We start from the raw sequence: 25589 nt of genomic DNA on the forward strand, positions 1-25589 counted from the left end.
AGACCAATTAACCAGACAGTCATGATTTTGGACTGTGGGAGGAAGCCAGAGTACCCAGAGAGAACCCACACAAGCAAAGGGACTCCAAACAAAGACCTGGGCCTGGAATTGAACCCAGAACCTTCTTGCTGCAAGGCAACAGTGCTACCAAATGTGCTACTGTGCAGCACCCAGCTTGATTATTATTTTTATTATTCCCTGCATTCAAAATCAGTAAAAAAGAGTTGACATTCAAAGACTTTAAAGTCTCTTTCAAGTTTCATCCAAGTTCATTTCTAGAAAAAACATGTACCGCTTGACTCCTCTTTCTGCTGAGTTAATTTTTTAGTTCACATACAAAAGGTTGCTATAATACTGGTTGAAAAGGCAAAAACCTATGACTTCCTTTCCCAAACATCTAACTGTGAGGTTTCAAAATGGATTTAATTCAAAGGATAATGCATTTCCTTAAACTGTTATCCACTTAGACTTTAAACAATAGAGTTGAGATGAGAATTGTGTCAGGTATCCCTGATAATAAGGCACAGGAAGAAAATTTGTGCTCTGCACAGAACACTAACTTCTTCATTAATTTCCCCCTAAGCATTAATTAAAAGAAATGGAAGAGAAGGAGTGTTTGAGTTCATGTGACACAACTTGACTTGGGTTGATAATTTACATTGCAATCTATTGAGTCAGGGCCATTTCTAAGACGTTGTTTAATTAGAATCATTCAATCACAATCCTCTCTCATGTTACAGGCGAACACGCCAAAAGACTAAAGTCACCGACCGACAAAGTGATTAGTTTGACCCTAACCTTGCGTAGGCGCAGCACAGACCCTCATGATGAAAGGTCAAGAGATAATCGTGTTAGAGGAAGTGGAATAATAAGACGTTGTGGTGTGGAGGGGTGTAATCTGATTTCTTCTATTCATCTGAAAAAGGTTCTTCTGGTTTGTTGCTCCAACCAGTGCACTTTACATGCTCTTAATTATTGTGACCGGCTGCCCAAGCTTGTGCAATTACAGTGTCCTGGAGGAAAATGCACAGAAGCCCCGTGTATCACGACTTCATTATGTTGTGCCAGAGGTATGCTCATTATCAGATTCAGCCGATAAAGCCTCTACTGCCGCTGTCTGGGAGATACTCTGCTGCGTGACAGCAGTGTAATGAAGTGTTTGCAAACAGCCTCATGGCAAGCTCCTGAGCTTTCCACCTCTGTGGCACTTTAATTATATCATGTCAGATGAATGCTGAAACATATGGAACACACTATGGAACTTTTGGAAAAGTTTTCACTGAAACAAGGAGCCATGTAGCCTTTCTAGAGCTTGGTCTAAACAAACCGAATGTCTCAGAATGCAAAATAAGACTTTGTGACGGATTCCTAAATTAGTCTAATCAATAAATAATTAGTGTGTTTCTTTTCATAAAACATCAAAAAGGTGTCACCCAATGTTTCTGTTTAGATTACTATTAAAAAAATGCTGGAATTAATTCAGTTTATCTGATAAGCAATCCAGGAATGTTGGATTTCAGGTTTTCTGTTGCTACAAAACTTTTTTTAATTTGGATTCTATGTAATAAATCAACACAAGACAGTGTGTAAATTGGAAAGTAGGTTTGGATTGTGTACGTGTGCATGCGTGTGTTTGTGTATTGTGATAAAATATGTATAAAATACACCATTTATTTGCCCCAGGATGGCTATGAAAATTGAATGTTTTATACATAGTTCATATATTTTCACCTTTGTAATGGCCAAAGTCATTATTTGGCTAAATTTATTTTGGCAAAAAAAAAAAAATCCTCACCCTTTCTTTCCAAAAGCTCTTTTATGAAAAAACAAACAAATAAAAACAATTGGCAAAAAATAAATTAGGCCACTATAAAAGGAAGGTGTCTTTAAGCCAGAATTTTCATTAGGGCTAACCTTATCCCATACAGCAATGGCTCAACATTTTCTTCAACATTAGCTGTTTGTCTAGACTCTAGAGTTACCAAAGGCCTGTCTAGTTTTCTCTAATTTTGCCATTGCGCATCATCTCAGTCTACATGTCTTGGTAGGCATGCAGTTGTACCATATTATTTCCATGATGGATAACAACTTGAATTATTCAAAACATGAATTATGTTTTACCACTTAACCCTGTTTTAAATTTATTCACAATTTTCACTCCGACTTCTCTGCTGTATTTCTTGATCTTTGTAATTTAGTTTGTTTGCTAACAGCAAACCTCAGAGTCCTTCACAGAACAGCAGGACTTACACTGAGGATAACTCACATATACTGTAGGTGGTCTCAGTTTATATTAAACTATTCAACAGACTTTTAAAGGCAACAGGCCACACTGAATTCTTTTGGGTCATTTGCTTTTCAATTGTGTTGGTCTATCAAAAAAAATCTCAATAAACAAATTAAACTGTTATTACATCACCTAATGAGGACAGGTTCAAAAGATATGAATAATTTTGTATGGAACTGAAGAAAGTCAACATCTTGAAATAGCTTAAGGTTTCAGTTGAATAAGAATGTTTGAAAGCAGCATAACTAACCAGTTTGTACAAAAAAAATTAATTTTATCCATCATGCTAAGAAAACACATGAAAAAGCTATCATTTGATCCCTGCAGTTAAGTGGTGCTAATTATGCCTCTTATCCTGTTATTTAATCTTGGAGCCATTTTGTGGAGCGATGTCTTATCAAACAGAGCTAATAAAGAAAAGAGATAGTGAGATAGAGTGCAGGTCCTGGGGCAGACACAAATCAGGACTTATGAAGTGAATCCTGCTAACTTTGAATGAAAACGGATGAAGGGATGTGAAACTGTCTACATCACACACAGAACCAGAACAAATTGTGAAGAGTGAACCTTTTAAATGACAGATTGTTGTTGTGTAGCCTGGAATGTTATAGTAGCAAGATTATTTTTTTAATGTCTGAGATATCTTCTAATCTGGTTCTGTGTGGATTATTAAACTGGAGTTTATCACTGATTGACTTTCATTGAAATCTTTTAGTTTTCCATTTGGCCTCATGCTTCTGTTACTGACATCCACGTTTTGCAATAATCTAGCTCAGGAGTGGGCAATCCAGGTCCTGGAGGGCCGGTGTCCTGCAACTCTTAGATGTCTTCCTGGTCCAACACACTTGAATCCAACAGCTGAATCACCTCCCAAGTCCAGTCAGGTTCTTCAGAGTCCTGCTAAGGACCTCATTATTTGACTCAGGTGTGTTGAAGTTGAAAAAATTTTAAAAGTTGCAGGAGACCGGCCCTCGAGGCCTGGAGTTGCCCACCTCTGATCTAGGGGATTTTGTTTGTAAAGCATTAAACATAACTATAGTCCACACTCGAGGTGACTAGTTTATTAATACTTTTAATGTTTAAATAAACAATAAAAGATACGATGGAATGAAGCACATAGCTGGACTGTATAAACATTGCATTATATTCGTTAAAGCAGTGTGTATGAGGTTAAGTTGACCTGTGAGTTCAAGAGAAGATTAGTCTGGTTAATTTAACTTTTGGCACATTTTAATTTTAAGCTGCACATAGAAAATATTTCAATTGCAGTTATAAAAAGTTTTAGTAAACTAGATGAAGACTGATGAGAGATATCAAGCACTGAAGCATGGATGGCAGCTCCACAGTTGGAGTGTTAAACTCATTGTGCGTCTGTTGGCAGAGATACAAAAGGAATGAAAATTAGTCCGTCTCTGAATGTATGCACACTGCAAATTAAGGGGCACAGGCGAAGGCACGAACTGAAGAGTAAGCCGTCTTTTATTCAGCAGTATTTGTGTCAGAATCTTTTCTTGTTTGTGTGAATAAAAAAAAAAGAAACGTCAACTTCATCGTCATTCAGGTCGTTTGGAGTTGCTCCCCCACACCCTCCTCCTCTAGATCTGCATGCATCTTCTCGGCTGAACAGTCAACTTCCCAGACTCAATTATAGATTCATTGAGAGCGCCTGTCCATCATGTCTTGATCCGATTATCTTGTTGTCAGGCTGCTCACTCACTCACATCATTATATTACAGTGGAAAACCTATGGAATTACAGTTCTATCTATCAGCCTGCTCCACAGTATTTATAATACTCTAACACAGTGGTCCCCAACCCCCCAATTGGTACCGGGCCGGGCAAGAAATAATTACATATTTCCATTTTAGGTATTATTTGAGTCTGGAGGATCTTTTATTTTGAAAATCCTTTAACCAGATTCTCTGGGTTACGTCTTGGGCGCCAACACTGAGCCCACAAGCAGCAAAATGAGTAAGAAACAGATCAGATGTCTTTGGAAAGTTTCTTTGTGAAGGGAAAAGGTCAGAGAAGACACAGGAGAATGGATTTATCCCGGACCGGTAGGTGAGTCCCACATTACAAGCCCGCTATGCATGATATGGGGTGATTGGCTCACTAATGAGGCAATGAAGAGACCAAGCAGGCTGTGCATATTAGCAACACTTCGGGTGTCATTGCCTCCCATCACTCCCAGATGGGACCGTCTCGTTGCAGAGAAACAAGCTCAAGGCTCCCATTAGTCATTATCGTGAGTTAAAATGTTCACGAAAGTAAAATGTTTCAGGCCGTTTTTGTTGTGCATCTGTATCTTATTTTGAAGGGATATGTAAACATTACCATAGCGACCAGAGTCAGAGTGTTAGGGCAGTAGTCAAGAGGAGATGAGGATAGCTTGTGAGTCTGAAGTCTGGTTCACACAGCACGATTTAAGGATTGTCGGCCGATTCTCCAAACCTCTGTGACCACAGAGCTAATAAAAGTACAACAGGTTCGATCGGTTCGTGTGTCCAGCCACACAGCAGGAGCAACACACCACACACCAACCGATTCCACTCACAAGCATCCCAGTTCCAGAGGATAATCCAGTAAAACCCCCAACATAGCATACGGGAATTTAGAATAACCCAACACGGATGATGACGTAGAAACAGCGATAGTTTGTGGAGTCATTTTAAGAGATAAAAGACGTAACAAAAAGAAAAGGTGGTGGATAAAAGACGGAGGGAGCAGCCGCTTTGTTTGCTGCACTATGATTTGGAGGTAAGTTATGTTTTTTCGTAGTTAACATTTTTAACTGAATAAAACATAACCACATATAATAAACATATATAACAACAACCTTTACATAAAATAATAAACATTTCCACATATCTCCGATGTCCACCGGACTCTCAGTTGCGCCATGTCAGCTGTTTGGGATTCCCCTCCATTCTTATGTCACCGCGCTTTCTGATTGGCTACCTGTCACATTCGACAGGCTGCATTCTCGCTCCCCACAGGCTGCAGTAATCAGGTCAAGACAATGTTGAATATGCTCGATGTTAGATCGGGCATATTCAACAAAAGGCTTTAGCGGGCCGAGAACACCAACATGATGCAGAGGCCTTATCTGACAGTCACTACCCCCCTCCTGCCTCCCCAGTGGGCCACAGCAAAAATGGCCAAGTCTTGACAGGTCCGCGGTAATAAAATGGTTGGGGACCACTGGTCTAACAGATTGGTATTATGCAACATGTTTAACTCATCTTGTTGAATTTCCCACAATCAAATATATAGTAAAGAGCATTCAGATAGTAATAATTATGTGAATAACATAAATTTAGCCAAAAAGACCATGACTTCTATGTTACAATAATCTCTTAGTATGTATGTTTACTTAATTGCCTTTGTGATTTTTGACATTTCCAGACAGCAACTTAAGTCAAACGTGTCATACTTCAAGATGCTCCCACATACCAAAACTCCTTTCATAAGCTAAGTGGCTTACAGCCGTTTGGTCGGCCCACAAACACAAGAGCTCTTCTTAAATTAACTGTGGAACATTTCTTTCTCAAACTTCAGGAATGTAAGTTTCGTGGAATTTGTATGATTAAAAACATGTTTTGTATTATGTGCGTATTGTGATGAAAGGTGTTAAAAAAAAGCAGAATTCAGCTTCTTTGCACCACAAATCTAGAACAGACTTCCATAGAACTGCAAAGCAGCTGAAACACTGAGCTACTTTAAATCAAGACTAAAAACCCAGCTGTTTAGAGTTGCTTTTGGACCACAATAAATGGAACATTGACCAACATATTTAACATGTAGTGATGATCTTGATGATGGTGTAGTGGAAAATTTTAAGGTTACGATGATTATTAACTGAAACAATGCATAACAGTTTCATGATTCTTTTGAGACACACACCTGCTCATTAGGGAGTTTAGGGAGTCTTTAAGAGCAGTTCCTCTGTCCTTGGTAGTACAATAAATCTATGGAGTAGTTATCTTTCCTGGAATGTTATGACGTAACCTAGTTTCCGGATGGTTTCTAATAACACTGTATGTTTTGTTTTCTCAGGGCTCTTCCTCCTGACTGCAATCAGAGAGCAGAGTCTTCGAATGCTGTAAAGCCTTCAAATTAATACCGATTAAGAATATAAATTCTTCTTCTGATTGCTTGTTTCTTGAAACAGTTTTTCCTCACTCTTTGTTAAAGAAAATTTCCACGACAATGGCGCTGGTCAAAATGTGATGTTTGTCACTGATTATTCATCTAGTGACTGTACGATGTGTTTATGACTTCTTATTCTTGAGTTTTTATGATGAAAACCACTTTGAACTGCCTTGTTGTTATGTGCTATACAAATAAACTTGATTGATTGACTGATTTATTGATTGATTGATTTATTGATTGAATATACAGTATTTCTCTTCCCCAGGATGAGTATGAAAGCTCAATGTTAATCAACACCTCTGAAGTTGATGTCTGCCTCTACACCTGCATAAAGAGAGAAACCAAAACACACAAGTTGAAGAAAAGTTGTTGATAGACCCAAGATTTTTCAGGGTTTGTCACTTAGAATCCAAATTTATCAAATCTACACTTCAACTATGAGTCATACTTTGGGATTTTCTGGGGTTTTTTAAGATTCCGTCTGTCACAGTTGATGTCAGACCTATGATGGATTTACATTTTTTAAGTGGGAAATCTTGAAAAATCAGCATTGAATCAAATCTTTACTTTCCCCCACTGTAAGTATGACAGATTCTTACAATGAAAAAGTTAGCTGCTTTAGCTTTACTACTCAGCAATCTCCTTCACATGAAAATTATATGAATACTAAGAGGATTTTTTTAAGACTGGGTAGCTGCTTGGTCAGAACCAGATAAAACAGTGGGAGCAGGATAGAATGATATGCCACTTTGAGGTGCAGCGTTGCCACAACCCAAGAGTTGCATTAATCAAACTCAGGTTGTCTTGTTGAAATTCCTGGGAGAAAAAAATATCAGCTGTTGTCAACAAAACAACAGGATAGATTGCAACACCCTGAACATCATCACTGGGGGACTGAGTCACACTAATGAAGATCATGCAATACTGATGAAATGTAGTGTGAATTTTCAGTTAAAACAAAAAGTGTTTTTTTGTTGTTGAAAAAACATGCCTTTTTATATCAAACAAAAAGTTATTCTTGATTAAAATGATTTTCACAAAAGTGAAACTTTCAGTTCAGCTTTTTCTGAATGTGAATTAAATTAATTACATGTCAAACATTTTCTTCTTTGATCAAGATTGGACTTTTTTGTTATAGAAGTCATTTAAGAATAAGCACTGAGCTTTTTAAGTTCACAGTGTTCATCTCAGTTACGTAATTAAAGTAATGCCTTCTATGAGCTTGAAAACATCTTTATATAAGTAATACATTTCAATAGTATAAGAATTCACTCAACAATGACAGTCTCAGTTCAGTGTTTTGTCCCAATGAGAGGTTTTCAAACACAACAGCTGGAATAACTCAAAATTATTCATGGAAATACTGACTATATACAAACTTTTTCATAGAGCATTTCTAAAATGTTAAAATACAAAATGCAGCTTGGGTAGCTGAAATACCGAGACTGCTTGACACATTACTGGCTGGTGCTTGAAAAGTACCCAGTCCATGAGCTCCATTCATTTTCCTTTTTTGATTGGCTGTACCCTCCAGAGCATAGATAAGGAAAGACTGTGGAGGTCAGCTTCTGCTGTTGTGCCAAAATGGTTTCCATTGTGCATATTGTTGCATATGAAGGTGTTTAAACCATTATAATAGGCAGCTCTGAGCATTTTTGAAGCATCTAAAGTGTTTGCAGATTTCAGTAATTCACGGACGGTTGAATTACCATGAAAACTGGAGGTCAGCATTGAAAGCCTTTCATAGCTGAGTTTCTGTTGTTCCCAATCAATTCTACTTTCTTATGGTACAATGAAATCCCCCCACCTAAGAGGGGATTTTATGGCTGGACCTATTGCATCTTTTCATGGCTCCATGCTGAAATCCTTTCCTCTTAGGGCAGCAACTCAATCTTTCACAAACATTTGTAAAAGCAGTCTATGAGCCTAGGTTCTAAATTTTCTGTTATTGTAGTGAGGCAAACATCTGTATTCATGCTATAGAACTTATCAATTAGTGTTTCAGCTGGTTTCTGTGCAATAGAGGTGGGTAAATTGAACCAAAATATTAACAATATCAATACCAACTCAGCATCAGTATCAGATCCATATTAGCATGGTAAGAGCAATACTGTAGTTTCAGATTCTAATTTTTGCTCATTTCTGTATTGTAGTTTCTCAATTCTACCTCAAAGAGATTTTGTTTTGATTTGCTGTCAGATGATATTTTTTCCACTTCATTAAGAAAAAATGCACACATATCATGTTAAAGTTATTAAGGTATTTCATAAACACCTAAAAACTTTGTCCAAATTCTTTCCAAAATAACTAAAAGCAAAAAAACAAAACAACTAAAACTCAGAAGTTTAATGATATATTAAACTTAAAAAGTATTGGTATCGGGGATACTGGCCCTGTATTTACTGGGTATCAGATCGATACCTAAGTTACCAGCAGCTCTCTTTGCTCCACCAACAGCTACCTGTTGATGCCGGAGTCACCCCTCTTTGTTCGTAAACGTCTCAGAGGGTAAGTTGAAAATGTATCATGAAAATAATGTGAACAAAGCCATCCATCTTGCTGCGGCGAGTTTTGTCAGGGAGTCCTGATAATGATTGTTTCAAAATGCCACGATCGGGCCATACTTTGCTTCAAATCATAGCTTTCCCATTTTAATTATTATTCATCTAATATTGTAAAACAAACAATTTAGAGAAACAAATATGGAAACAATCTGATAAGGACTGCAGAGTTTCTGGTTTTATTGCTGATGTCATTTTCATGCATTCCCAGTTCTTACCAATAAACCTGACCTGCTGGGGTTTTTACTATAACAAGGAAATAAATACGGTTGTTTGAGTAAGACTCAGAGGATGAACAAAGGCTCGCTCCCAATCCAACCCTCCACTGAATTTACCTTAGAAATATCTTATAGTATGTGTGCGTGTGTGTTTATTGTCATACTTGTTGCGGCAGTAGAGTGCCATGCACATTGTTCCCAGAAGACTGATTGCCATGGCGATGGACGTGATTGACAGCACCTGTCTCTTGTACACAGCTTTGCTCTCTGTGGAGAAACAAAAGCAGGAGAAGAAGAAGACACCATATTAATGTTTGAACAGCACGCTCTCGGGAAATAAAGCTGTATTTGTTGTACATATTTGCCTGCATATGTGTTTCAGACACAAAAGACAAAAAAAGAGGAAGGACGAATGGAAATGTTTTTGTCCTCTCAGAGTAAATCTGTCATTCATGGGAGATGTGTTCGCACTGAACCAATACACCATTCACAGGATTAAACATGGTTTTTGAGAGTCGCTCTTATCCGTTCTTAATTTCTAATGTGTTTCTCTAGCAGCACCCAAACAGCTATTTAAATCATCAAACAGGCAGTTATTGAACAAACAGCTCTCTGGAGCTTTTTTACCCCCCTCTATCCCTCTTTTTTTCAATCTGCCTTGATTCTTTTCAAGAGTAATTACTTCTGTGATAAACAAACCAAATACAACGGACATAAAATAACTCAATTCTCATTTGTATAAAAAACCCAGAACATATTTACAGCTTCCTGCCCCGCCACATGGGGTACTCCCGAGTTACGGTTTCAGCCCCTTCGGCTCGTTTTATCAGCTCTGCCACGTCGAGTAATGGTCCGATAGACACCAGACATTGCTTTTGAAATGGATGTCACATGTAATGGAGCCTGAACACTTGGAAACAAGAAGAGTTATGGTACAGAGGGACGCCATTAGTGGAGAAAAATGGAAGCTGTCTTGTTTGTTCCGAACAAGTAAATCACGGTTGCCTTCGGAAACATTAACAGGCGATCAGTCAAGGTTTATTTTTGCAATGTTCAGGCCTCGGGAAGCCGTAAAGGCGATGGGCATAATGGGTTTTACATTGAGAAGGGTTTTTCTAAAGGATTTTATTTGTTGTGCAAAAGTATAATAATTACTGCTGGAATAACAAGATTACTATGTGGTTTGGAAAAGTTTGGGAAGGGATGGAATTTGATTTCAGTGCTTTTCAGATTTGGATAAGTATGGAAGTAGATTAAATCATTGTTTTCATTTCAATAAGATACTTTTGTTTCCAAACTTGTTTCTTAGTTTCTTTCCTCTTCTTGTGTAGTTCTTCCTTTATACATTCTTTCCTTCTTTTTGCATCCTTCTCTCCCTCCTTCCTTCCTTAAGATATTTAACATTTTAAAGTGACACTAGAAGAGAGAGAACTGCGGACAGTGAAGTCTGACACGTTTTCAGTGAAACGTCTGGAAGAAACCTGACAGTGTTCAGAGTAGCTCCATTCCAGCCTGCTGCTGCGTCCATATTGCTCTGCAGGATCCTGGCATCGTCTCAGCTGATGTAACTCACTACTTCCTGACCTCATCAAGATATTCCTGAACTTATTGTAAGATATCTCTTTCGATATCTCAGTCAAAGAGATACTACTCTGCTCCACACAGATATAATCCATCAGACACACATGGCTTTCAATCCTTTATCCTCTTAAACAACAGATGCTGCAGAATCTCTCAGAGTGATGCCATACAACGTTTCCCCCCATCTTTCTCCACCTATGTCTAAATGACATTTCAGGCCGGCGTTATCCCAACGCTGCTAATCAAACTGCAGCATCACACCGACTCAAAGACTGTTATACATAACTACGTAATTAGAGGAAGATGAGAACAGTCCTGCAGAGACACACTGACACATACACTGTGGGGAGGGCAGACACACACTCAGAGCAGGACTGGAAGACAGAGATAGTTGGGGGAGATGTGGCTCAGAGAGATAAGAGATAAAGTAAGGAGGTGCACTGACGAGCCCAGACGTTTCACAGATGAACCCAGCCCATTTTTCTCTCCTGATAGATTTGACATAGTTTTCCACTTTAGCTGTTTTAAAGTGTATAGCAAAACAAATTTTATTACCCATTATTAAGGTATGTCAAGATTTTAAGCTATTTGTATCCTAAATGGTTTTGTGATATTAACAAGGTAATTAGCATAAAAGGTAAAGCCAGGACAACAAGGACCAGCACTGACCCTTTGCACACTATTAAGAAAGCGTCCTATTCTATTCCACCAAGATGGACGACAGAACAGTTGGTCGCCTAATATCGATTTTATTTGGTTGATTTCACAGTAAAAGCAATAATAGGATGATGGGGTCGACTGCACAAACAGGCGAGGAGGCAAACGTGTTGATAAGGGAAGCAGACGGAGATGGACAGCAGCTGTTAATTGTAAGGACTGGGAGACCTCGGTGGAATTGCGAATTTGCAGCAAACACTTTTTACTACGTAAAAGATTGACCTTCATATACTTCTGACATAAGGAAGATTAATAGTATGTAATCAAGTATTGGATTATGAAGATAAGTCTTAGTAAGCATAGAGCAAATGGCCTGCGATCACATAACGTACCATGTATGAACAAAACTGGTTAGCATCGAGACTTTCATACTTTTAAGTCTGCTCTGGTGTAAAAGAAAACTGCTTATGACAGTGATAGGAATCATATAGTGTGCATTCAGGCAAAGTCTAATTTTATTTGATCAAATCAACGAACGCATCAGGATGGAGAAGGTGTGGATTGGTTTTCCAGTTAACAAGTGAGCTAACACCATTGCCTTGACCCAGCTTGCTGAGCTACTTCCACAGAGAAATTAGCTCAACTTGAACGAGCAGATACCATGGCCGTTTTAGCAAAAACAAAAAGTGCTCCGTTCAATACTCCTGTCCCACACTTCTATCGTCCATCATGGCCCCTCAACATAATTAGTTGCAAAAGGTTAAGATGACAGCAGAGAGCAGTACATTTTGTGATAATATAAATATTCTGAGGTCTGGCTTTTTGGTGCTCTGTTCATAAGAAGTTTAAAGTGAATCCTAAAATCTACTGGTAGCCAATGTAACAAGTATAAAATAAAGCTCATGTGAGCTGTGGTGTTGGAACATGTCAAATCTACAGCTGAGGTAGTTTGCAAGACTTGGTGGTGAGAAATGGATAGTTTATCTAAACCAGTAAACAGGGAACATGATCATGATCTCAGTATGTCTTTTCTTTAGATATTTCTTCCAGATAGCTTCATAAATAAATTGCGATATCTGTCAAATTATTTTTAAACACTTCACTGAACAGAATATAGCATTGTTGGCGGCCTTTTGGAGAGCTCAGATTAAGAGTCCACATTTAGTTGAATGCAACACATGAAAACAGTTGGCAATACTAAACAACGCTGTACCAATTATCAATATAAGATGCTAACACTTCAAATCAGAGCTGAACACTGTTTCACCGCGGCTACTGTCTCACTCACACAATGTGACCTCGTCCGTGTTCCCTACATGGCCTGTGCTCTTTCTGCATGAACTGAAAGAGTGATCTCCCCCTCAATCCCCACCACCCTGCAAGGATAACCAGTATAGACAATAGATGGATAAATGGTACGAGCTAGAAACCAAAGATTAAAAACAGGCCACAGAATTCTGATTGGGGCATCTCTGTTCTTTGACAAAACTTCCCTGTTAAAATACAGAGTTATCCATTTAATTTTCATCTTCCATACCCACAAATTGTGTCTGTCCCATACTGAGCCTCACTGTTAAACCCCAGGAACATAAAGTGGGTGAGTGTAATGCTCTCATAACTCAGTACTGGCTGTTCTTGCTTGGTTTCTCTTGTAGGTTTGGTGTAAAGGCCAATTAGTGGCAAGACCTACACCTGTACCAGCTGTGTTCCTCCACCTCTCTGTCTGTGCGTCCGTCTCCTTCTCCTTTCGGAGCTGAGAACCAATCTACCGATGGAGGCAGGTTTACCACAGGCCTGAACACACTTTACACTACTATCAATGTGCTGATTTTTTTATGCCTCTGTCACCCTAACTCAATCTGCTCACCGGAGCCAAGTCCAATCTCTTGGAAATGATATACAAGTGGAAGTGTGAGTATGATCTGCAATGATTTGTTAATGCACACCAAAGAAAAAAAAGAAAAAAAAATCTGTCAAGAAAACTTTTTCTGTAAAATTAAAAAAAAAAAGAAAAACCATTTTGAAAGGACTCATTACAAGTCATAATGCCTATGAAATTGCATTTTAACTAAAATCTCACCATTTGCTTGTATCATCAACAAAAGGTGACCTAAAATATTCACTTCAGCAGAAACAAATGAGGCTAAACACAAACTGAAAACCTTATTTTTCCTCCTTTATTTTTAAAACCGTTTCATGTTTTTCTATGGCAGCTTTTACACCAAAGGCTTAATTTAGTCTGAGCTCTGTTGGCTGAGATTGATTGATGGATTACATGTTTATTGGTGAAGAAACAATTTATCTAAAATATGATATTGAGTTGTATGAAACAAATTTAAATGTAAATCCATTCACATTGCATGGTGCCTCTAGTTGCTGTGCAACAAGCAGCTTTCTCCAAGTTGTTATTCTTAGCCTTTGATCATGTTGTAGGAATTGTCTATCGTTTATTTAATAAGATTTCTTATTTCCATGCGTTTTTCTTGGGAGTTTACACACAGGGTAGAACATAATTATGAAGTAAATTAAAACGCTACATGGTTTTCAATTTCTTTTGTTTTACTTTTTTCTTTTATAAATGAAACTGATAAATGTGACCTCAATTATTAACCAGATAACATTAGTAAATGATATGGAACCACCTTTCACTGCTGCTACAGTTACAAGCCTTTTGGGGTAGCATCTCTGAAGATCTAGAAACTATTTATCTTTACAACCTAGCTCACATTCAGTCACTTCAAATTTATGTCTGGACTTTTACAGAACCAAACTAAACTTGGATTTTATCAGTAGTGGGCACCGCTGACTAAAAATGCAATATTCCAGTGCATTTTTACTCTGCACTGGAATAGAAGTATGGGTATTTATTTTTTTTAAGGTTATCTGAATGCTTCCAGTTCATGCTTGAAACAACACAACATGTGTTACAAAATAATATTGCCTTCAACAGGGTCAAAGTTGTTACTGCCCACCTACCTGGAAGGTGGGCAGTAACAACTTTGTTTCAGGAAGTGATTCTTTGGAACAGACCTTTCACTGATGGTCTCAGTTTTATAGTTGTTGAGTTTTGCTAACTCAGGTGTTGATTTTGTCTTATTGATGACGGTAGGTCTTTGGTCAGAAACTAAGCAGCATATCAGTAGATTTTAAACTGGTTACAGCATTGCATTCTGGGTACATCTGATGTACCACATCATGGGTGGGGAACATGAGGAGGAAACGGAACTGCCACACTGACACTATTCACCAACTTCAAAATAAGAGCACAAATATAAATGTCTAACTGCTTCAATTCTTGACTTTGACACAGTTGTCAAACTTTATTACACATAAGATTTATTCAACAGTCAAGTTCTTTATTGCTTTAGAATTTTTCTGTAAAAGTTAACTTAGGGGAAGCTAAGTGCACTAATCGTTTTCAAAGTTAGCAAAAATATTAAAGTGCTAAAAAAACCTAAACTCTAATATTAGCGTATTAGTGGAAGTTTGGTTTCCATTGTAGCACTGGCTACATTTTAAAGTATAGTTCAACAACAATATTATCTTTAACCTTAGCCTAAAGCAGGGGTGGGTAACTCCAGGCCTGGAGGGCCGGTCTCCTGCAACGTTTATATGCGTCTCTACTTCAACACACCTGAGTCAAATAATGAGGTCGTAAGCAGGACTCTAGAGAACCTGACTGCACTTAGGAGGTGATTCAGCTGTTGGATTCAAGTGTGTTGGACCAAGTGTTGGTGTCCTGCATCTCTAAGAGTTGCAGGCAATCCTGGCCCTGGAGGACCAGGATTGCCCACCCCTGGTCTAAAGCCTTTATCAGCCTCTTACTATTTTCAGTCAAAAAATGCATATTCCACATTTTTACTATGCACTGCAATAGAAGTATAATTTATTTTTAAAGGTTATTTACAGACAAGGCCCTGATAAAACATTTGGAGAACGATTGTTGGACTACATAAGAAAGAATACTTTCCAATTTTGACAGAAAATGGCAAAAACAATTTTGCCGTTGCTTAGCGTAAGAAATTAGTTTTGACACAAAAAGGTGATGACAAAAAGAGATTTTCAGGTTGGGGAATTGGATTGAAAATGTTTTTGTTTTTGTTTTTTTTGCATTACCCTAACTCTAATTCTGAATATATTAAGAAGATTTACAATTAAGAACTTTATTACATCCAGCCAGACTAAACTTAAATTACTTGGTAAAAGTTGCCTAAACCCAGGACAGAGTGACTTAGCTCTTACCCGTACTGTGACTCAGTGTGAGGTTAATGATGTGAAGGTCAGCCAGCGCTTAAAGCCTCCCTCTTGTTTGCACACACCTACTGCTGTCTGCACTGGCACAGTTTCTTGATGTGAATAAATCATTCGGCTCAAGAGAGGGAAAGCCTGTTCTTGTTCCATCTGCGCGACATCGGGGTCATTTATTTATTCCCACTTCAAACCCCCAGATCTGCCCTGCTGGTCAGTTATTCGCAGCAACATTAAAGACAACTGTGATTAATATTTTAAACTCAAGGTGACAGTGGCTGTAACTGTAACTGTGTTTCTATGTGATGATCTTATATATTGATGTGGGTCAAGTTCAGTAATGGACATGTATGTCATATGAAATTGGGATTTTTAAGAGTTCTTTTCCAGGGTGAAAAAATACATGCAATTGAATATGTTTAGGGCTCTAAACTATTCATGATTTAGGTTGATATTTTCCTTTAATGAATGTATTTCCTGACTTGATTTCAGCTTAGTTTAATTAAAAAAATATTTTATTTATGCCAAAGGGAAATTAATTGTTGTCTTAACTTATATCATCCAAGTGTCGTCAAAGCCTAGTTGTGGATGGTGATGTTGAGGATGAAGGATCTCCAGACAATCCAGACATGTTAGCAGCTCAATATCCAGACAGAGACGACATTCCCCAGTATGTCCTGGACGGCATCATCAGTTGTTGGCTAACACAGCTAATCCACCCCATTTGCTTTTGCTGCTTACGTCTAAATCTCTGCCTGCCTGTATGATTAAAAATAAAGGTGCAGAAATTTTTTTAAAAAAAAACAAAAATTCCAAGCCCGGGAAATTTGAAATGGTTCAAAAATATTCAAAAATCTATTTTAGTTAAATGTTTTTTCCACCGCTATATACGAGTATATTGCTCATCACACATCGACTCTCACCCACCATATGTATTTTGAATAATTATTTGATATTTTTATAATCAAGAAATAGCCAGCTAGGCAGCTAAGCTAACCTAAGAATTTAGACCACAGAGTTTTATGCACAAACTCTGTGTTTGTATTTTTGTTTAAATATAAACTGATGGAATTTGATGCAGTGTGAAACCTTTTAGAATCCTTTTCATCTCCTCTGGGATTTGGGCTCATAGTTCAGGTTTTAACTGAGCTTTTGCAATGCTAATCAGCTGCTCCCTGTTGTAAAAACATAACCAGTATTATACAGCATAACAAAAGTCCAAAAGTATATAAAAAAATAAAAGCAACATTCTTTCCAGCTGAACAGAATCCAAAACTGAAGAGAAAAACCAAAGAGAAAAACCACACAACATTTCAAACAGCAACGACTCAACCAAAAAAAGTCTAACGTAACAGAGCTACTCCAATATTCTGCCAGCAGGAGCAACAATCTGTGGACATGGCAGCTATCATAAGAAAATGCATTATTGTAGTGACAGAAAATTCAGTGGCAACATTTTTCCACGCACAGACCGCTGCATAGCACTGAAGTCCTGATGAGTCTCCATGGTAGCAAACTGCAGTGAGCTATAAGTAATGAGCTTTAGCTTCTCAGCTTTGAGAGGAAGACTTGAAATGCTAATACTGGTTTAACTTCCGCCTTCAGCTCACACTGATATCAGATCTATTGCCCACTAGTGTACTGCCCTGTTTTTAAAGTTTTTTTTTCTTTTTTAATTGGAAATTAATTTACCAGTACAGTAATCCTGCCAATCTGTACAACACTTGGAGCTTCCTCAGTGGCAAAGGGTGTATTGTGTGCTCCTGTTTTCATTAAGGATCATTTTCAGTTTATAACCCAATAAAAACCTCACATTTGGTATTTCTTTCTTCTAGCTGCTGTCAAAAAAATATAAGTGGGATAAGTTGTTCTCCGTTTTATGAGTCATTATCAGCTTGTAATTTCAAAAGAACATCTGCACCTATCAACACACAGAGCTGTTGGCAGCACACACAGATAATCACAGAGGTGACAAAGCGTGGCGACAGAGTGAGGTGGCGTTCTGACAGAACCTCTGAGGCGTGCCAGAGTGAGAGTGCTTCAGTAAGCGCTGGTGGAGTTCATGACACAAAAACAGAGGTGCTGGACAACACCCTTCACTGCACTCAATCTGGATCACTGGTGGCCCCCTCTTCTTAGAGACTCCACCATCAACGCCTTCAAGTCAACTCTGAATTTCTTCCATTAAGCTACACTCAGCTTTGCTCTTTAAATTTATCTCAGTACTTTCTGAGCGCATGTACAATAAATCACATAAATCACTTTTCAATATTTGGCACATTTAGGGTGTTTTCACACCAGGCCGATTTAGTCTGCTGTAATTAATCTCCAGTTCGCAGAAAGTTTGATTTGTTTTTGGGAGGACTGAATGCACAAATGAATCTTGATGCAACTCTGGTCGACCTTCAAACCTTGATTTGTATCATCTTGGTTTGGCTGCAGTGAACTCTGGCATGATTTCAATGCACATATAAAAACGCCAAACAGACTCTATAGCAGGACGCGGACTGTAGTGCAGTGCATGCTAGGTAAACACCACCAAAACAAAAGTGCATGCTAACACTAACAGGAGAAATGGCTCATGGTCCTCATCTTAAATACAAGCAGAGAATTCCTACAACTGCTAAAATCTGACTCTGCTCCATTTAGTGTATGAGGAAGCTATGCTCAGTGTTTTCTTCAGAGGTTAGGGTGTCATTGTCTCCCATCACTCCCAGATGGGACCGTCTCGTTGCAGAGAAACAAGCTCAAGGCCCCCATTAGTCGTTATCGTGAGTTAAAATGTTCACGAAAGTAAAATGTTTCGGGCCGTTTTTGTTGCACATCTGTATCTTATTTTGAAGGGATATGTAAACGTTACCATAGCGACCAGAGTCAGAGTGTTAGGGCAGTGGTCAAGAGAAGATGAGTAGAGCTTGTGAGTCTTAAATCTGGTTTAGATTTAAGAATTGTCAGCCGATCCTCCAAACCTCTGTGACCACAGAGCTGATAAAAGTACAACAGGTTTAATCGGTTCATGTGTCCAGCCACACAGCAGGAGCAACACACCACACGAACCGGTTCCACTCACAAACATCCCGGTTCCAGAAGAAGATCCCGTAACATAACATACGTAAATTTAGAATAACCAAACACGGATGACGATATAGAAACAGTGATAGTTTGTGGACTCATTTTAAGTGATAAAAGACATAACAAAAAGAAAAATGACGGCGGGAGCAGCCGCTTTATTTGCTGCACTATGATTTGGAGGTAAGTTATGTTTTTTCATAACATTTTTAACTGAATACAACATAACCACATATACAGTAATAAACATATATAATAATGACCTTTTCATATAATAATAAGCATTTCCACATATCTCAGATGTCCACCGGACTCTCAGTTGAACCATGTCAGCTGTTTGGGATTCCCCTCCATTCTTGCGTCACCGCGCTTCTGATTGGTTACCTGTCTCATTTGACAGTAGGGGAAAACCCCACAGGCTGCGGTAATCGGCCGATAACTGCATATGCTCGATGTTAGATCAGGCATATTCATCAAAAAAAAAAAAAGGCTTTAGAGGGCTGCAACACGCAGAGGCCTTATCTGACGGTCACCCTCCCCCGTCCCCATTGGGCCGCAGCAAATATTGCCAAGTCTTGACCAGTCCGTGGTAATAAAAAGGTTGGGGACCACTGCTCTACTGGACTATGAGGTGTGAAAACACTCTCAAAGAAGTCTGTGAGGACTTACCATAATGTTACAAAATTGACTTGTATGAGCAGATTTGCGTTTGCTGCCAGGACTGTTTGTACATCTTTAAACTACCATAATCTCTGCAGTTATATTAGTGTTGCTGTCCATGGATTTGATGTTTTGTTGCATATGTTATCGTTTCCTTTTGAGAGTCCAAAGCTTTTAGAAAACCTTTTATTGAATTATTGAATCTCTCAGATTAGACTGCTAACCAGTTGCACTGTGAAATAATTAAACACTATCAAATTCAAAAACGTTTTTGGTGAATAAAGTGGAGTAGACTTGCTACTTGTCAGATGACGGAAAACGTTGAACTTTGTATCGTTTCTGCTTCAGCACAGAGTAGCGGTTTAAGCAGAGAGGTAATGAAATACAACAGACACTGACAGGCCTCTAGTCTGCCTTTCTCTGAAGAACTACTGAGCGGGAGGAGACAGCCAGGTGAGGAAAAACTGTTCTTATGCTATTCAGTATTTTTATCATACAGACATTAGACTGTTCTTGTTGTGCTATTAGCTAGCTGCTAGCTAACGACTTTGCTAGCAAAGCAAGATAAATAAAGCTTCTTCCATGTGCCGTTAATGATATCAGTCATTCTTCAGTATCGCTTATGCAATAGGGGCACATCGCCCATCCAAAACTGATCAGCTCCATAATGGATATATGTCTTCTAATTTCCTTTGCTGCATAATGTACATTTCATTTATTCTAGCGTTAGATAAATGTATCTTGAAGTAGAATAGCACTTAAATAAAAGTCCAACAAGGATATTCATGTAGAATTAAAAATAACTCACCCTGAATTACCAAGATAAATATAATGTATGTAATAAAAAGTGAGTCATTAATGAAGGGGAAAAAACTCATTCCAGACTTTAAGTAAGTTTAGGGTCTGGTTCGCAGAGTATGAAGATACATTTTTTCTCAATTATTCAATGAAAAAAAAACTCAGTTAAGTAAAATAAAATTATAATCAAAAATTTTTGGAATTGTAATGATTTCTTTTTTTTTTTTTTTAAACAAAACATTTTGTTTAAAAAACTTTTTACTAAATTAAGTAACTCATTTTTGTCTCATGAACTTAAAAAGTTATTTGCCAAACATAAACTCCTACATCAGAAATATTTTGTTGCGATTTTAGGCCCCGCCCACGACGTCGTGTGAGAATCACAAGCAAAACTTTGAGTCACAAACTAAAACTTAGAATAGCAAGAAAAGATTCTGACATGCGCAAAAAAGTTTGTTTTGCAAATAATTTTTTCACTTCATGAGACAAAAATATGTGATTTTAATTTTAAAAAAAAGTTTTTAAGTAAAACTCAGTAGGCTTTTCTCATGTTGACATGCATTAACAATTCAATTTTTGCTGTTGTTTTTTCTTTTTCTTTTTTTCTGCAGTTCCACCTTAAAGTTTGATGCAGCTCTGCTTTCCTGAATGGACCATCTTCATCTCCACTGCAAGAGTAGCAAACAGACAGCTCTTTTTTTATAGATTACAGTCCACTAAAATGTTGCATTGTGCCCTTGTTTATATTTTTAATAGTGTAATTCTGTAAAGACAAAATATGTCTGGTGGTCTAGCTCTGATTTACATATCTTGCTAAACTGCGGGTTTGAATATTGCAATACTTTCCTATAACAAAATAGACCTGCAGAAAGAAATTACTAATAAAATATCTTACATATGCACAGTTGTATGCTCTATATGGAGATTTTCCTTAGCTTTGATTGTATATCTCACAATTTTGTAATTTATCATTGTTTATTAAACTCTGAAAGCTGTGTGGCTTTGTTCATATTCTGTCCTACAATGCGGTGAGATGGGCCCTTTGTTTTTGAGTACCTGCCCCTTTAGTGGTCTATGCACGTCCCTGGTCTTTCCAATGAGTGTCAGGAATCATGTAGCAGAAAATCTTTCTACTTTGTGCAAACTTATTTGGGATAGCAGAATAGAATAGATTTGCTATGCAGCGTGTTTCTCTTCATTGTAAAATTCTGAAATCACAGCCTGATTTATGCCAGGGGCACTGCAGGCACAATCATTTCTTCCCTGAATGTTTTTGTCCACATGACTCATATTTTCTTTGGCAACAATGGCTGGAGTGGACAGACTGTGAGGATAACTGTGTTGTATGGTGAAAGATTCTATTTTATTGTCATTTAGCTTTTCTCTAATGACTCCTCCTGTACTGTGTGGTGTCCAATTCTGAGCCATGGAAAACAAATCTGAAGTTAATCTGTGGAGTAACGTGAAAAACAAACATTTATTCAAATTAAACACATGAACAGTTCATTAAGTTTAAACCTATTTGGATTGTGTTGACACTGAATTTCTGGTTCAGTATCCCTGTATCTTGCCGAATAAGCTGGTAACAATTTAACATATTAAATATGTGTTTAATATAGGTCTCAACTTAAATAAAGCACATTTTGTGGAACATCAAGTCCTAGCCCATCTATAATGTACATGTTGCATTTTTACGGATCCATGTTCTGTGTATTGTGTAGATTTTCAGTTATCTGATGCATGAGAATGAGGTGTGTTGCTTTTTGTTGTGACGTCCATTTTTAATGATGCCCAAACTCTGAACATTCATAATCGATGAGGCCCCAAAAGTGTTTAAATACTTAACTCATAGGTCAGGCTGCCATCAGTTGTAGCTAGTTCATGTATACAGTGTGAATTTTCATCAGCGCAGACAGAGCACATGCATAGCATACTCAACTACTTTTCATCTGCAATCAGATGTTAAATTGACGCTGATCATCAAATGGACCCGTACCTAGGGTTAGATACAAGACTATTTATGAGTCATTCCTCATAAAACTACTGCACACATACTTGTCATTGTGAGATTTATTCATCTACTTTAAGCAACACATGTAGAAAATGTTTCATAATGTCAGGAGGATTTTATTATCTATACCTAAAATAAAGGCTACAGCAAAAAAATCTAACAAATGTGATTATTCCCAGATGAAGCTTCGGTTGAGTCCCCGGGGTTCCAAGGATGAGTAAGATATAAACTTTATTATGCGATATTAGCAGCTCCTTTGTACATAAGATGATGAATAATGTCAATATTGTACCATGATAAGTCTGTGACAAGAACAGGATTCTCTTGATTTTCCCTCCAAAACACTTAACATTTGTATTTCAGTGTTCTGATGGTGCATGATACAAACGTGTTCTGTTGCCTGGTTTCAGTCTATTCTTATGCTTCTCTTGACTGACTTTGTGAAGCTAAATGGAAATATATTCTTTCGTCAAAGAAAAAGGAAACTGTTTTCTGTTTTTCCACTTGTGCCACTTTCTCTTGTCTCAGGATGTAAAGGATGATGGGTTGGTGTACTAATAATTACCAGTCTTATTGAGAGAGAGAGTTATTAATTCCTGTCATTTTGACAATTTTTCAGGCTTTTGTGATTTTGGTCATTTTATACCCAAGCATTTTAGACATGAAAATTATCCATCTGTTGGGTGATGTTTCATACTGATATGTGTCAATTTGTACCGACGTTATGGATCCTATTAGAAACAAATGATTTTGTTAAAAAAAAAGATTATTTCACTCAGCTATATTATCCTTCCTGGCAGGAGGAACACTGGTTTGACTTTATTTTTGAGACTTGACTGTCTCAAAAATGACAGTGGAGATCAGAACAATAGAAATACGATGATAAATACGACCTGCACAAATTAAACAATTAAGTTGCAGCATATGTATGATTGATGTTGGCCAGAAACTCTAATTACCCAAAGAATACATGGAGACAAAGTGTTTTAGGTATGAAACTGAAGACTGGGATAAAATGTACTATAGAAAAGACTTTAAAGCATACTGGGTGGAATCCTTTTTGAAAATACAATCATTCCTCACAACTACAATCATTGCACCACTGAAAGGAACCTACTGTGTTTTTGCATGCTCAGCATCTCTGCAACTTGTCCATACAAATTAGATTTCTTTTAAATTTCACTATAAATTTTTGACGACTTTTGTCATTGTGCTTTTTGTGATTCGTAAATAATGCAAGGTGACTTTTCAAACTATGCTAAAAATATAATGAGGGATGTTCCCAGTGATGATGCCTGCTTTTCTTTCATTTATCGTTCGCCTTCTTGCTTCATGGACGTCTTGAAGTCTTGAAGATTGTCTGGTTGCTCATGGAGTCCAGCGAGATTTCACTCAAAGGTAGAGTCTTTACATTATATTCACACTGCAGTTTCAATCTAAAGCATGTGCTCTGAAAACAAGGTACTGCAGTCCCTTCTAAAGGTACAGAAAGGACTTTAGTTAAATGTTGAAATTGAGAAGAAAAAGCAACCAAACTGATAAAACAGATTTCTAGAGCAACAGATTAAATTCTTCTGTCATATTATACATATGTAAAGATGAGTTATGCTTGTTGCAGCTAGAGTTTTGGTTTATTTGAAAGAAACAAAACTTTCCACAACAGGACTGAAAACTTTCTCACCCAGATTGCTCTTTTCTCTTTTTCTTTTCGTTTCAAGTTGTCAAAAATCAAGATGAGTGAAATGAAAATCACCTCATTTTCACATCTACCAGACCACTAAAATACACACCTCTTCGTTCAACACTAACAAAAAGATGACACTTTGAAGGATTCAAACAGGCAGACTGAGGCGCTGACAGACGGGTGAGTCCAGCAGTGGTTGGTTAGGAATTTCTAGGGTTAAACGAGTCCATGTGTTGGTGTATTGTGTGTCAATTCTTATGTCAACCCAACCCCAAAAGGTTCTCTAACACAGCAAATACAGTAAACACTCGGGATGCACCAATCCAATTTTTTACTTCTGATATATGAGGTTTAGTATTGGCTGATACTGATCTAATACAGGAAAACAGCTGAACTGATTTAAGACTTTTATTTTAAAAAACCCCAATAAAATAATTGTACTGAATTACACATTTATTTGATAACTCTTCAGCAGCTTCACAAACTATCAACTTAAATTTGTAAAAACAACTTCAATTTGTTCAGGCAGTTCAATTAGGAGCAGAACAGTCGATGTAAAATAAACCAAAACTGACTAAAACAATAGGTTGACTATCTTGGTAAAACATGTACAAATGTATTGGTAATTAATTAGTAATTCTATAATGTAAAATAAATAACGCATGATGTCACTCAGAGCACAAAGCATAGAATTAGATTGAACAGATCTGTCCTTATGGGTCAGGCACATCGTGATCGATACCTGATCAAGAATTTTATTCAATATCAGGACCAATACAGATATTAATATTGGATCAGTGCATCACTAATAAACACATCTGAAAACATTGGGCTTTACGCCTTAAAACTGGCTAATATAATCATGCCAGTCTCTTCCTCTTCAAAGACTGGAAAAGTTATGAAGATGGCCTCTGATTACATATTTAGCTGCTTTATATTATTATTACTTTCTTTTCCAAATCTCTATCACTTTTTGACATGTTCTTGTTCTTAGACATAACATCAACAAATGTCACTGTTGTGATGAAGGGCTTGAATCATATTTGTCAGGTTAAAAAAAAAGAAAACAGGCTGCGTTCAGGAATCAAAACACTTTGAATCCTGAATGCAGAAGCTAAAGAAACCCCAACATTCACCTGAAAGAACTGAAGACCACATTTTTCTTGAACGCCAGTTTAGATGTGTCAGATTTGGACACCAGATTTCCAGTCAGAGGTCACTGAGCTCTGATGGAAAGGAAATATTGATGGGTGCCTGCATGGCTGCCTGATGAGGAACAGTGAATTTTTCTCCTCATCACTTGTCCTGATACATTAAAGATTTATAAAAGGGAAAGGCAGAATCGGAGAAGTCTTAAATATATTCCTAGCTGTATTAAATGCTGGGTGAGTTTATGTCCCGGGTGGAGAAACCTTAACCTTTATATATGCTTCCTTTCTAAAAAGCTGAAGGTTGGAGGTGGGAAATTCACTGCTTATAAATCCTTGATAGAAATATGGACTGTCTTCATAGACAACATTTTACAATCGAGCTCTCCAAGTAGAGGTGTGGCGAGCGATCGGCCACCGATCATAATCGGCCGATTTCCGTGAAAAAGTGTATGATCGGTGATCGACGCCCACGATCTCTTGTTGCCGATCACACAAACCGATCACCTGCA

At 37.7% G+C, this 25589-nt stretch overlaps 1 protein-coding gene across 1 annotated transcript in view; it reads right to left on the reverse strand.

The window, feature by feature from the left end:
• The window catches only part of LOC103151906 (pro-neuregulin-3, membrane-bound isoform-like), a 133783-nt gene that overhangs the window by 31061 nt on the left and 77133 nt on the right, over positions 1–25589 (reverse strand). Inside the window, exon 7 of the mRNA XM_016681832.1 lies at positions 9386–9488. Coding sequence (XP_016537318.1) covers positions 9386–9488 — 103 coding nt within the window. The remainder of the gene's footprint in view (positions 1–9385; positions 9489–25589) is intronic.

Source organism: Poecilia formosa, unplaced genomic scaffold (assembly GCF_000485575.1).
Source record: "Poecilia formosa unplaced genomic scaffold, Poecilia_formosa-5.1.2 Scaffold296, whole genome shotgun sequence".
Lineage (NCBI taxonomy): Eukaryota > Metazoa > Chordata > Actinopteri > Cyprinodontiformes > Poeciliidae > Poecilia > Poecilia formosa.